This window comes from Orycteropus afer, unplaced genomic scaffold, assembly GCF_000298275.1.
Source record: "Orycteropus afer afer isolate SDZICR_OR568_19922 unplaced genomic scaffold, OryAfe1.0 scaffold00751, whole genome shotgun sequence".
NCBI lineage: Eukaryota > Metazoa > Chordata > Mammalia > Tubulidentata > Orycteropodidae > Orycteropus > Orycteropus afer.
Genome location: NW_006922338.1, coordinates 863407 through 877923, shown reverse-complemented (window position 1 = coordinate 877923; position 14517 = coordinate 863407). Strand labels below are relative to the sequence as shown.

General features: G+C 63.0%; 1 protein-coding gene across 1 annotated transcript in view; it reads right to left on the bottom strand.

Annotated features, from left to right (window-relative positions):
• The window catches only part of CACNA1H (calcium voltage-gated channel subunit alpha1 H), a 103998-nt gene that overhangs the window by 45025 nt on the left and 44456 nt on the right, over window positions 1–14517 (bottom strand). The window contains exon 13 of the mRNA XM_042783223.1: window positions 14438–14514. Coding sequence (XP_042639157.1) covers window positions 14438–14514 — 77 coding nt within the window. The remainder of the gene's footprint in view (window positions 1–14437; window positions 14515–14517) is intronic.

The following is a 14517-nucleotide window of genomic DNA, read 5'->3' as shown; positions in this document are numbered from 1 at the left end:
CCCAATTGCAAGAGGAGGGGGGGTCTCAGGAAGAAGGGGTGCCTGGTGGGGAGTTGGTCTCGGGAAGCCCAGGGATGCCTGGAGCTGAAGGAAGGCCCACAACTGGGCCTTTGGGCTTCGGGGAGAAGACGAGGTGCCCACATGAGCACCCCTAGAGGCAGGGGGTGGGGGAGGTTGTGGCTAAGGAGGCCAGAGCCGGGAAGGCTGGTTCCAGGTTACTTTCTGGGTTCTGAAAAGGTCTCAGCAGGAGGTGGTGCACACGGCAGACCCCGAACGTCAGAAACAGGGCTGCAGGATGAGTGAGGGGTTCCCCGACTGTCAGACACGGGGCTGCAGACTGAGTGGGGGGCTCCCCGACTGTCAGAGACAGGGCTGCAGGCTGAGTGGGGGGTTCCACCTGACCAAGTCAGAGACGGGGCTGCAGGCTGAGTGAGGGGTTTCATGGGGGTCACAGACACTTCTGGGTTGTCCCCAGGAACCCTCCCTCACACCGAGCCTATCCAGAATCTCAGCAGGGTGCAAGGGATGCCTCTTCCAGGAAGCCCTCCCAGCCTGCAGCATCAAACCTCCTCAGTTCTGGGAGGTGCTGGCAGGACTACCCGCTCCCACTCCGAAGAGCACCTGGCATGGGCCAGGTGGCACACGGGAGCGAGAATCCTGTACCCAGTAGCCCCGGCAGGGCCTCAGAGACGTGCCGGAGGGACAAGGAAGGGGCCGTTGATGGTGCTGGGGCTCCTCGGGTGAGCCGGCACAAGGGCGGCCATCGAGGGCCACCCACCTCCCTCAGACCTTCTGCAGGACGAGCTCTGAGAGACTGGAGGCTCGACCCCGGCCTCGCAGGACACGCCTGCCCAGACTGCAAAACCCCACCACTGCACCCTGCCCGGTCCTTCTGCAAGGTTTCCCACCATGGCACGAGCAGAGGGAGACCGGGCCTGGGTCTAAGGGACTCTCTCTCCAGGCCCAGAACGTTTCAGCGACTCTTCTAACAGGAGGGTTTTGGGCAGAACCTGAGGGATGCTGACGGTGGACGGAGCCCGGCCGCCAACAGAAAGGCTTCAGGTTCAAGTCTACCCCGAGGGACCCGGTGGTCTGCCTGGACACACGCGGGGTCAGCGACTGCTTACTGCGGGCCAGCGGCCCCAGCTGAAGTGGGTCCAAGACCAAACAAAGGCCCAGCTGCCCAGGGGCCCCCGCAAACAAAGCTGCCAAGGCCACAGGCGCCAGGCACTTCCCAGCATCTCAGGACGCCCAGGGTGTCCTGGGATGGGGGCTCCTCCAGACACAGCATGGAACTGGCCTGCACGGAGGGCTGGTGACACGTGTGCATGTCGGGACGGGGGCAGGGGTCTCTAAGTCTGAGCCACTTCCAACACACTCAATGGTTTTATGTAACTTGGGCTCCTCGGGGCCAGGCCAGTAAACCAGGAGCCCGGCTGGGGATTAGTGACGGGTTGCCACGGCAACCCGGCTTCGGTAGTAACGTGTTGTGGTGATGGCGGGGAGCAGAGCTTTGGTCCCGCGCCGGCTCGGAAAAGGTGGAAGGAAACCCCAGAGACTAATTACCAACAAGTTCCCATGGCAACCGCGCCAAGCTCATTAATAATTTTTTTCCTTATTCCATGTGTGGGTGTTGAATTCTCCAGGGGACAGAGAAGGAGGGAGGGAAGGAGAGATGGATGGATGCCGGGAAACCACACACACACACAGACACACACAGGCACCAGCCTCTCCCACCCAGCCTGCCAGGCACTGGTACCTGCCCCTCCCACCTGTGGGCCGGGACAAGGCCCCGAGGATGGGCCGGGGTGGCCGACGAGCCCCTGCTCTGGGGAGCGTCTAAACTACACCAGAAGGTCCTTTAAACCCAGGAGGAGCCACCAGGGCCCCACTTCCGGGGGGCAGACCCCACCCACGGGGCCCTCTCGGGGCCACGGGGACCACTGGGGACCAGAATTTTCCAGCTGCTTCTTCAATACAAGTTTCTGAGGCATCCTTGGGTGGTGCCCGGGGCGGTGCCATGCCCTGAAAACAAAGGTGGCCCCACGCTCAGGCCAGGCTGGAGAATGGAGCCCAGTGTCCCCTCCTGGGTACAATCACCAAGGCTACAGTGGACCCAATGTCCCTGGAACCCCAAGTCAGGTGGGGTGGGGGATTAAGAAGTGGGCGCTGCCAAGGAACACACTCAGACTGCTCCTCAAAGGATTCCAGACGGTCGCCACGTGAACCGGCAATTCCGCTCCTGGGTGTCTGTGCCACCAACCTGAACGCAAAGCTCCAAGTCACACTATTCACAGCAGCCAAGCGCTGGAGCGGGACCCATCACGCAGTCGCCCCACACAACGGAAGAGGGCTCAAGCTACCCCATGGATGAGCCGCAAAACCACGCTGCAGTGAAAAGGGGCCAACCCACAGCTGGAGGGTCCCATGTCTGTAAACTGGCAAACCCACAAGGACAAAAAGCAGACTAGAGGCTATCAGGGCTGGGGAGAGGGGACAGGCAGTGCCTGCTAAAGGCTATGGGGTTCCTGGTGGGATGATGTTGCTGCCAGGCAAACCCACAAGGACAAAAAGCAGACTAGAGGCTATCAGGGCTGGGGAGAGGGGACAGGGAGTGCCTGCTAAAGGGTATGGGGTTCCTGGTGGGATGATGTTGCTGCCAGGCACCAGAGACTCGATTCTGACCCGAAGCGAACCCCCGTGACAGAGCAGAACCACCCTGTCGGGAGCGCAAGGCTGCCGTCTTCCCAGGAGCAAAGGGCCAAGCCTTCCTTGGAGCCTCTGGTGGATGCTAACCGGCCAACCTTTCGGCCAGCAGCCAAGCACTTAAACTGTGACGCCACCAGGGCTTCTGTGGGGTGTCCTGAAGAGACTAGGACCCCCAACCCCCACTAAGCTGCACACTTTACATGGGTGGTCTGTGGCCTGTGTGCTACACCCCCGCCACCAGGAAACCACACCCACTGCCGTCGAGTCCAGTCCAGTTCACAGCGACACCCACTGGGTTTACAAGGCTGTAAGTCTTTACGAAAGCAGACTGCCTCATGTTTTTTTCCATGCAGCAGCTGGTGGGCTTGAACCACTGACCTTTGGGTTAACAACCAAATGCCTTAACCATGGCACCACCAGAGCTCTGAACCTCAACAGTGCCATTAAAAAACAAGTGGGCCCTGGAGGGGGCCTGCCCAGTTCTGAATCCCGGGTGCCTCAGCCAATTACCTTGCCTCGGTTTCCCCAGCTATGAAACACAGCGCTAAAGTGCCCCATACGTGGGGCTGGGACGGGGCGGGGTGTGGCTCAGTGAGGTGACTCGGGGCCCTGACCTCAGGGCTGTCTTTCCCACAGGACAAGGCCGTGGACAGCACACCACTTTGGGGGTGCTAAGGAGCCCCCGTTGGGTACCCCCATCCCCTGGATTGTTCCTTAGGGCCATGAGGTTACCCCCCACCTTGTGGTACAAAGTACCCTCAGCGGCCCCCTAGTCCATTTCCTTCCAGCTCGGTAAACCCCCAGGCCTGGGCGCCCCCTTCCCTTCTCATTCTCTGAACTCCCCCCTCCAGGCCCTTCTCCGGGGATCTGCACCCCCACTGCTCTTGGAACAAAGTGTAAACTTCTCCCATAGGGTCTCCCACCCCCCCACCAAGCCCCAGACACCCTGGCTTCTGCCACTGCCCCCTTCCTACTTCAGGGGCCCCCCAGGACACTCTACCAGCCGGCCCCCTCCTTGTGGTCTCTGTCCTTGGTGCCCCGCCCTGCTTCCCACTGCACCCAAATAACTATAAACTCAGTTGCTTGGAAAGATGGCTTCCTGGCTACAAGGGAAAGTTCCAGAAAATTCTAAGGTCCACTGGACAGTGAGCCCTGTTGAAAACCTGCTTGCCTAAGCACCACGACCTGGGGTCCCTCCACAGGGAGGCTTCTCTGGACAAACCCAAGATCAGCAACTCCATCCACGAGGCCCCTGGGACACAAGGTCTCAATGTTGTGGGGGTGGGGGGCCGAAGGGGCGCTTTTGATGACAGACGTTAGGGAGTCATGCAAGAACCCAGAATATCGGGGTGCGCAGACGTTGGGGAGGGGAGCAGGTGCCAAGCATTTAGATGCTGTGTACCCCAAAATCTCTCACAGAGAGTGGCGGGCGTGGAGTCGAAGTGGGGGCAGCACCCATCTAGTTAAGACGTCACTCGCAGCTCAGCAGGGTCCTGCACCACCTGGAGACCCAGCCCCAGCACCCCAACCTTTCTGCTTCCCAGGCGGGGACCCCTCATCACCGGCACAGACCTGGCAGATGGCCTCATGGTCTCTGGCCGGGCCGCCCAGCACATCGGTCCCTCCTGGGCCAGAGACAAGAAGACGCCACACAGCTGAACGTCGTGGACGAGAGGGGCGCGAGGACCCCACACGGGTGGGGAGGGTATCTCAGATGCCCCACCTCGGTCCGTCACACAGCAGCCTCTACGCGGGGACCCTCTGCATGGGCCCCCGACAAGGGCAGGGCTGGCGCAGAGCCCAGCGGCCTGGACATGTCCTCCTGGCGTTCAGGAAGCCAATGCAGGCTGACTCATTGTCTGCGGCCGGGACGGTGCTCGGGTCAGAGACAAAGGGCCGGCTCGCAGATCTCCAGAGGGCCCACCGGGCTCCACGCCTCGCCAGGGGGCGCGAGGATCCCAGCCCCGAGGACCCCAGCCCCCGTAACGAGCTCAGGCCAGCCGCTCAGGGCTGGTGGGGGCTCTGTGAAGGACGGGATGACAGCTGGCCAGCCCGTGACGCCCACGCAGCCCTCCTCAGGGAACAGGGTGGCCCAGGCAGCCACCTCTCGGCCAGCCCTCCAGCAACCCCTCAGTGCTGGTCTCCCCGCCCAACATGAGGTCTGATGCCCAGCAGGCCACCCCACCACCCTTCAGACCACCCAGGCGGCAGAGCTGTGGCTGGCACCCAGGCCCATGGGCACACAGGGGCAGGGCTCGTCTGGGCACTGGCTGGGCTGGGTCAGGCCTCAGGGCTGTCGGGCCTCCCTGGCAGGGGTCACCAAGCCTGTGCCCGCCCAGCCCAGCCCAGCAGCAGACCCTGCAGAGCGGAGGAGAAGCCGGGCGACAAGCCGGGCTCAGATGCCCCTTGAGGGTGTAAGTGGGGCAGGAAGACCCCCAGCCCAGACCCTCCACAGCCTCCAGGGCCTCAGGCCACAAATCCCCCCTCCTGACCCCCAGCCCCGGAGCATCCTGCCTCCAGCTCGTGCCACCCCCAGAATGTGCCCTCCAGCCTGAACCCAGGAGAAGGGTAGGTGGCCTCAGACCGAGCTGACGTGTCCCCCAGCCCCGACCTTGGGCCTCTGGGGCCTGGAGACGACCCCCAGCTGGCGACTAAGGGCCTGAGGTAAAAACCAAACCAAACTCACTGCCGTCGAGTCGGATCCGACTCCTAGCGACCCCTCCTTGGGTTTCCGAGGCAGTATCACCACGGAAGTAGATTGCCTTATTTTCCTTATATGGTTACATCTATTAAATTACATGTATAACTATACACCAATACCAAAAACCAAACTCACTGCCGTCGAGTCGGCTCCGACTCCTAGCGACCCCTCCTTGGGTTTCCGAGGCGGTACCACTACGGAAGTAGATTGCCTTATTTTCCTTATATGGTTACATCTATTAAATTACATGTATAACTATACACCAATACCAAAAACCAAACTCACTGCCGTCGAGTCGGCTCCGACTCCTAGCTACCCCTCCTTGGGTTTCCGAGGCAGTACCACTATGGAAGTAGATCGCCCAACCTTCCTTCCGCGGAGTGCTGGTGGGTTTGAAGCGCCAGCCTTCTGGTCAGCAGTCAGATGCCTTAGGCGCTGCGCCACCAGAGGCCTGAGGTCGCACATCCTTGCTCCTCGAGAAGCAGCGGGCGGTGCTGCGGGCGGCTGCCAGGCAGGCCTCCCCGGGCCCGTGTGTCCACCGACAGAGCTGCCCTCTCCCCGAGACGGCGCAAGCGGACAGTTCTTCTCGCTGGGGCCCGGAGCGGCAGCTGCAGCCCAGACACTTCCCAAGCCTGTCACAGCCAAGTGAGGGGCCTCCCACCCACCCACACTCCCCACAGTGCCTGGCACCTGGGCTTGGAAGCTCACACACATACACAGCACAGGAGAGAAACCACTGAGGTGGAGTGCTCTACAGTGCAGGAAATCGTGTGTGCACATGTGAGTGCTTCATTTACACACTCATACATGCACCCATGTACTCCACACAGACCCCCACACACACACCTGCACACGCATGTACCTGCGGAGAAAGCAGAGTGTATCAACACACATGATAATGAACGGCCACACACACATCCTCGCAAATACACGTGTAGACGTGTGCCCATATGAACATGGGCCCAAACATGCACACACATGCACACCCACGCACACGTCTTCACACACATACACATACAGATGGGTGCACCCACAGGCACATGGGCCTAAACGTGTATGCCCATGCACATGCACACACACGTCCTCACACACATGCACACCCACTCACATGTCCTCACATACATAGACGTGTGTGCACACAGGCACACAGGCTCAAACATGCACACACGTGCACACCCACACACGTCCTCACACAGATGAAGACATGTGTGCCCACATGCACATGGGCCCAAACATGCACATACATGCACACCCACATGTCTTCACACACATATGCAGATGTGCCTTCACACACACATGGACCCAAACACACACAGGTGCACATACATGCACACACAGATGTGTGCCCCCCATGCAGACCCAAACGTGCACATGTGCATATACATGCACACGTGTGGGAAGCATGCTGCACTCTGTCAAAAGCCCTAAATCGGGCAAGGGAGCTCAGAGGGCCGAGGACAGTGACTGTGAGCACGTAACCGTGGCCCCCACTTGTCACTCACACACGTGGCCTCATATCCTCCGGGGCTCCCCCTCCCTGCCCCTACGTGGACTGCCGGGAGGGGCCCCTGACCCAGCATCAGGACGCCCTGTGTAGCTTCTGACAGACGCCTCCTCCCGACAGGGAGCCGAAAATTATCAATTTCACGGCTGCTGCCTCTCCCAGGGGCTCCGGGCTGCCAAGGGCTCGGCATCACCACCGCACTTCGCCCTGGAAGGCAGTGCTGGGTTCCTGGCATGCCCACCAGCCCACCCGTGCCCTCACCCTGGTCCCCTCTGGGGGCAGCCACCACGTGGGCAGGGCACATGGCCTGTGAGCCTCACAGCATGAGAGAGTGCGGGTGTTTGGGGGTCTGTGTGTGAGGGGTGTCCACGGGAGTACCTGGGGGTGATGGATCCACACAGGGGATGAGTGGGAACACACACACCCTCCCACGCCTACCCCACGCAGACACACAGACACCCTCACACGCCTGCCCCACGCAGACACACACACACCCTCACACGCCTGTCCCATGCAGACACACACACACCCTCACACGCCTGTCCCATGCAGACACACACACACCCTCACACGCCTGTCCCCACGCGCACACACACACCTTCACACACCTGTCCCCATGCACACACACACCCTCACACGCCTGTCCCACGCAGACACACACACACCCTCACACGCCTGTCCCTATGAGCACACACACAACTTCACACACCTGTCCCCCCACACACACACACCCTTACATGCCTGTCCCCACGAAGACACACACACACCCTCACACGCCTGCATGGGGATGCAGACACACACGCACACCGTCACACACCTATCCCCACTCACATACACACCTGGCAGCCACACATTGCGTGTCCTAGACACTCCAGCCGCCCAGTCCCCAACAAACACCCTGCCTCTGTTAACACCACACCTGCTGCCCTGTCCCCCATGAACGCCCTGCCCTGCCACCTTGTCCCCCATAAACATCACTGCCCCCATAAACACTGCCACCCTGTTGCCCCATCTCCTGTAAATGCCCTGCCCCCACCACCCCACCCCCAGGAACATCTGACACGCTGGCCTCTGAAGGCCACTGGCAAGACCCCAACCTGCCCAGGCCTCTCCCTCACCTTCCATGGGGTGGGCAGGCGGGGCCCCATCTCTGCCAAGCCCCCCGAACTTCTCTCGTCCTCCTCAATGCCACAGCAGGACCAGACAGGACCCCAGCCCAGCCAGCACCCAGGGTAGAGAGGGGAACTGGCTCCCAGACACATCCCCTCACCACCGAGGAGACCAGAAGGGGCAACCTTGCCTCACCCAGGGGGCAGAGAGACGAGACCTCCTGCCAGGGACCCCACCCAGGTGAGCGGAGGGGAGAATGCAGACTGAGAAGCAGGGAGGAGGAGATGGGGGGGAGGGAAGGGGAGGGAAGGGGGCAGGGAAGGGGACCCTCTGCAGCCCCACGCGCTGAACTCCCCGCGAGCCCAGCAGCGTAGAAGGGATGCAGGCTGAGCCCAGAGCCGCCAGCCCCTGCCAGGCTCCTTGGCTCCCGAGCAACGATCCAGCTCCCAGCAGGCCTTGGCCCCCCACGGCTCCCGGGTCTGCTGAGCAGGGACCCCACTGTCACCCTCTGCCAACATCAGCTGTTGGGCCCCACTGTCAGTACGAGGAGACCCAGCCTCACTCCCCACGGAAGGGCCACTTTCAACCAGACGCAAGGGCACAGCACACAAAGCAGACCACGGCCAACAGGGCCAGCCGGCCACGGGCCAACAGCTCAGCAGAGCCGGCCCCACATCACAGGAGACGCTGGGGCGGCCCTAAACTTCTAGGAGTGCAGGGACACCACACTGGGGGGCTTCCAGGCCCCTCTCGGCCAGCCTGGCTCCCCCCCCTGACAGGAGCACCCGGGTCCAAGGCAGAGCCCAGGGTGCAGGGGACACTGTTCCCTCCTTGTCCCTGAACGCAGGGGAACCCTCTCACACGCACAGAAGGGAGACCCTGGGGGGCGAAGGTCGTGGCCTCGGCCACGTGAGGACTCGCCCGCTGGCCCCAGGGCAGTCGAGCCCCCGCCCCATGCCCCAAGTCAGCACACGCATCAGCTGTCACCACTCGTCACAGCCCAGGGCCCGGCGGCCGCATCCCGGCTCCCAGCCTGAAGCCACGGCAGCCATGACGCCACACCGCCCTCGCGGGGACCTACCAGCTCCCCCCAGACACGTGCCTGCTCCACGGCCGTCCCCAGCAGAGCCACACACCGAGCCGACACCAGAGCCTAGCCGTCCCATCTGTCATCCTCGGCAGCTCCGAAGCCGTGCCAGAGCCTGCTGCCAACTCGCCGCCCCAACGCGCTGCCGGCTTCTCCCCGCCACCCCATCCCCAACGAGGACCCAGCCCCGAGCCACAGCGGTTCTTGGAGGAGCCGGGGGTGGGCAGGGCAGCCGGGCCGGGGGGTGGGCAGGGGGACCTGTCCGAGCGCTGTGACTTAGCTGTTAGGTGTTCTGTGAAAACTATCAAGAGAAGGACAAAGGACCCTCCTGTGCCCTGCGTTACATGCCCACATCCAAGAGGGAATGGAAGGACGGACAGCGCACAGACCAGACCACGCCGTATTACGTAGGAGAGCCTCCTCGCTGACCCTGACAGCCGGGCCGGGTTTAGACGCGCAAGCCAGCTCAGGGCTGCCCAGATTCGTCCTACAGCGTTTGACAGGCCGGCCCGGACCCTGTTTCCTCCCCCACAACCGACCTGGAACTTGGCGTCTCGCCAGGGGCTCCGGGGAGCTGCCCACCCGCTGGGCTGGGGTGGTGTGGGAGGCACCTGGGACCACCACTGTATGCTCCACACGTCATGGGGCGTCCCCGGCCAGATGGGGTAGCATAGCTGGACAGAGGGCTTCCTTCACGGGGTGGCACTGGCCATGACGTCACCGGGGCTGCACCACGGCCCACCCCTAGTCTGATCCCTGCAGTGCCTTCCACCTCCCCTTCCTTCCCTCACTGGCCCCCAGGCCTGGTCCCAGCATGGCCCAGCAGCTCCCAACCCTAGCTGGTGGGAGACTGCCTAGAGCCCCCAGGCTGGCCCCGTCACCCCTCTTAAGAGGCCCAATTCCCTAACTCATTTCCCCGGCCCGTCCCCAAGCCCTCCCCTGCCCCTCAGTTTCCCTGGTAGACCTCGGATCTGGAGGCTCCAGACACATGGACACGCCCTGCTTGCCCCAGGGCCTTTGCACACGCTGTCTGTGCTGTCTGGGACCCTCCGCCTTGCCACTCTGGTTCCCAGCTCCTGCTGGCCTCCCATCTGGCCCACACCACCAGGGACTGGGCTGGCACTAGAGGCACTCACTCACCAGGTGGAACCCGGGGCACCAGCATGGAGCCCCAGAGCCAGGAAAGCATTGTCGAATGAGGGGGCCATGTCGCTCGGGCCACATCCCCCATGTGCCATCCCCTCTCCGAGTGCGTCCCCCACCCCCCATGATCGTGTGGGGCCCTGCTGATGCTCAGAGCCGGGCAGGTAGCTGGGGACACTCACCACCTCCCAGAGGGGAGAGGGCCCCCTATCTCTCAGCAGAGCGGCAGGAGGCGCTCACACGGGGCCTTCCCATAGCCCCAGGAGCCGCCCCCACCTCCCCATGGCTCCCGAGCCCAAGGTGGGCCCCCAGCTCGCAGACAAAACGCCTCTTCCACACAGAGCCACCCTGGCTGGACGGCCCTGTCCCATTGTGTGTCTGTCGCACCCAGCACCATCCATGCCACCGTGGGGTGGGGGTGTGACAGTCCCTACCCTGCCCAACAGGAGCCGGAAGACAGGACTGCACCCCAGCATGTGGCAGGCAGCCACGGCCTCTGGAGTGCAGGGGGACAATGGGAGCTGAGAGATGAGTGGACGCGCCCGTAATTCACTCGTTTTTCCATCAGGGAATCAGGGCAGCCCGTGAGCCCCACAGGGCCCTGCACAGACAACCGCCCTAACGAGGCCTCCAGTGTGTCTCCGAGGAGCATGTCCTGGCCCCCCTGTGCCACAGGTCCAGCCGACGTGCAGGGGAGCCGGCTGCTGGAGGGGGGAGCCCAGGCACAGCGCCCCGTGGGCCCACTATGTGCTGCCTGGGCCTGTGTGAGGGGCTCCTGGGAGATGGCCAGGCTTGCTGTGGGGTCCCCAGGACACTCAAGTCCAGGGAAATACGCATTAGGTGCCTGGGATGGGACCCAGGCCAGCTGATGGGGCCTGGGGTTCGGAACCCACACAGAAGTCCCCAAGGATGGGGCAGGCTGCAGGAAAGGCAGGAAGGAAGCCACCTCCAAGCCCAGCCCCAGCCCCTCCCAGATGACACGGCCCCTCAAAGTGCCCACTCTAGGGTTCAGTGAGGACATGTGAGGAGAGGGGGACCTGCCTGAGATCAGTAACATCCTGTGGTTCTCTTCCCACCTATGCTGGGGTTGTACAAAGCAGAAGGGGGCTGGCACAGCCCGGGAGGGGAAACAGGGGCTCGAATATCACAAAAGAGAGGGGGGCCTTTGTCAGCGTGATGCCCAGAGTGCATCCACACGGGGACGCCCGCCGTGTGCGCCACCTGCCCGCCGACGGAGCGCATCAGGGCAGCCAGCAGTCAGCCCGAGAACATCGATTTTTACACAATGCTCTTAAGTAGTCAGACGTGCCCCTCTGAGGCTCCTGCCTGGGCAGGCCCATGCCAAACGCCTTGGCCTCAGAGTCAGGCCAGCCCTCCGCCCCTGGGTGGCTGAGCGACTTGGGCAGGGCTCTAGGATGGGTGACACTAGCCAGCCCTGCTAGGCACCTCTGAGGGCTCCAGCCCTCCCCAAGCCCTCTGGTGCCCCCACCACCTTCTCGTGCCTCAACACCCTCAACCAGGCCCACCTCCCTTGATTATCTGGGATCACGGGGGCCCCTTCCCCCCAGTGCCTGCCCGCAGCCGGCTGTGTCTCCAGGGGAGGCCTCCCCAGCCCGGGAACTGGACCCAGCGGGCGTGCCACGGGCGAGCCCGGAGTCAGGAACCCCGGGGGAGCCTGGGCAGAATGGAGCCCAGCTGAGTGGGCGACCACATGCAGTACCACCCACCTCCCTCTATAAATACACCTGTGTAGGAGACACAGCGCTCACCCAAAAAGCTCCTGCACAATTATCTCTAAAAAGCCAAACAAGTCAATAAGGACAAGACCGCCCTGGGAGGTGACGCTGCTCCAAGTGGGAACAGACCTCTAGGGTCACGTTTCTTTGCGCTGGGGACCGTGGACACGGGCTTCCGGAAAGGTCTGAGGCTGGAAGAGGGCCCCTCTCCCTGCATTCCAACGGAGTGGGCTCGGGTGGACGTCGTGGGCGCTGTGGACGTCGGCTGGGCACACGCCAGCCTCCGGGAGTAGAAGCAGCTACGCCCAGCGTGGATTCTCAGGGCATACCTAAACACGCCTCCTCCTCCGAGGGGTGTAGCGTCAGGGAAAGGAGCACCCTCTAGCACATGGAGGGTCCCCGGAGAAACGCAGCCACACGGACCGCCCACTGCCCTCCCTGCACCCCAAACACAGCTCTTCCTCCACCTCCCGGGAACACAGAGCTCCGAAGCTCCCGCCGTGCCCAACAGGATTCCCAGAGTAAACCGACCCCCAACACCTGTCCAGGCACACGGCCTATTTTAGACTCCCCCGTGCCCGAGAGCGCCACCCCACCGGCCAGCACCCGGCATCCACCACAGGTCAGCACCCCATCTTGCCATGGGTAGGTCTCTGGGCAGAGGTGGGAGTCCACACATGGGCCAGAGTACGAGGATCTGGGGGGTCTGAGCGCATCTCACAAAGTCTCCCTGTGTGCAGAAATATCTGGGGACCGGAGACACTTGGGGGACACCAAAGTAGCCCCCCTCACCCTCCCAGAGCGCCCACACCAGGAGGGACAGGCCTGGGAGCCAAGAGCCCTCACCTGCTGCCACCAGCAACTTCCGTCCTCTCCACGGGGACCCAGCAACATTCGCATCCCTTGTCACAGGGCAGCCAGGGCACAGAGGTGCCCACTGGCACCCCAGCTGTGGGAGGCCACCCCTTCCTTTCACCCTGCTGGCAGTTCAGAGGCACAGCCGGCCTGGAAGGCCAGGGCCAGGTTCAAAGACGCCCCCAGCTGCGAGGGGCCGGGGGCCGCCAGACCCAGGCTGTCAAAGAGAGAAAGTCCAGGCCCGCTTGGCCCTCTCTCCTATCTGGTCCCCCATGCGCGGACAGGACAAACAGAGGCGCGGTTCCCCTCGCACCCCACCCCGCCCTGTGGCCCGCCACACCACCCTTCCCCCTCCAAAACAAGGTGGCCTGGCTTTTCCATGTCTTGAAAACAAGGGTGGTGCCACGTTCCAAGGTCAGCCAGGGGCCCGCCTGGGGGGCTGAGCACACGGCACCTACTCAAGGACACCCACCCCATCCAGACACTCACCCACCTCAGACTCCACTCGTGGGCCACAGAGACCCAGGGCAGACAGGGCCTTGCCCTGGGCCCCAGCCCCCTGCACTCCAGACCACCACCTCCCTCCCAGGCGGGTGGTGACTCTGACTCACCCGGTGTTTGGATTTGAGAAGAGAACATGGCTTTTATTACTTCTTTTGGTCCAGATGCCTGTTTTGTATCTAATATTTATACAGTTAAACACACAAGGTAGGAAAGATATATACACTCGCCCCCCACCCCCTTCCCTCTCCCTCTGACACAAACTTTGGGCCTACCTCCTCTCCTCCAGACCCCGACCCCAGAAGCTGAACCTCCCAGATGGAATCAGTAGCAAGGAGAGGCACCCCAGCCCGGCCACCAGCTCCAAGGCCACCAGCGGGTGACAAGCCAGTATGACAACCACGGTTCCCTGTTGAGGGGGGGCTGCTGCCCTCTGCCTGCACCCCAGCCCAGCAGCTCTGGAATCTTCTGAAAGCCTGGGCCCCTCTCACAGCAGGGACACAGAGGGCAGCTCCACCCTCTCCAGCCAGGAAGAGGGACTTGGGAGACGGGACGCTCTGGACGTGCCAGCAGCCTCCCTGCCTCCCCACCCCATGCGTATGACTTAAATCAGCAGGCACACGCGTTCAGCCCGGAAAATCGGGTTCAAAACCAACGCCACTGCTCCCCAGCGAGGTGCCCAGACACTGGCACTGCGCACAGGCCCGGCGGGTCTCCAACGCGCTCAGAAGCACGCCTAGAGTAGAAACTTTGCGCCCCTACTCCCGTCCTCCCAGGCTCGCCCCTCCCCGGAGAGATCCCACCTAGGGTCAGGAAGCTTGGGTGTCCCCAGCCAGGTTCCCCCGCCGGCTCGCGCTGGCCTGGCCCCGTCTCGTATGCCCACGCCGGTCCGGAGCCGGCTTTGGAACGGGGATCCCCCATCCGGTCGGGAAAGACGCCGCCGCTGCCCCTCCCACCGGCCAGCACCGGACCCCCTCGCTGGGACAGGCTGACGTCCCGCCCCCGCGCGCCCGGCCCGCACGGTGCCAAGGCTCCCGGACGCGCGGCGGAGGACGCCGAGGGGGCGCTGCGCCCCGGCCGGGGAAGGATATGGGTTACAGACGAGGCGGAGGCACCAGCTGCGCGGCCGCGTGGTCTGCCCCAGGCAGAAGAAGACAGTGGCCGCCAACGC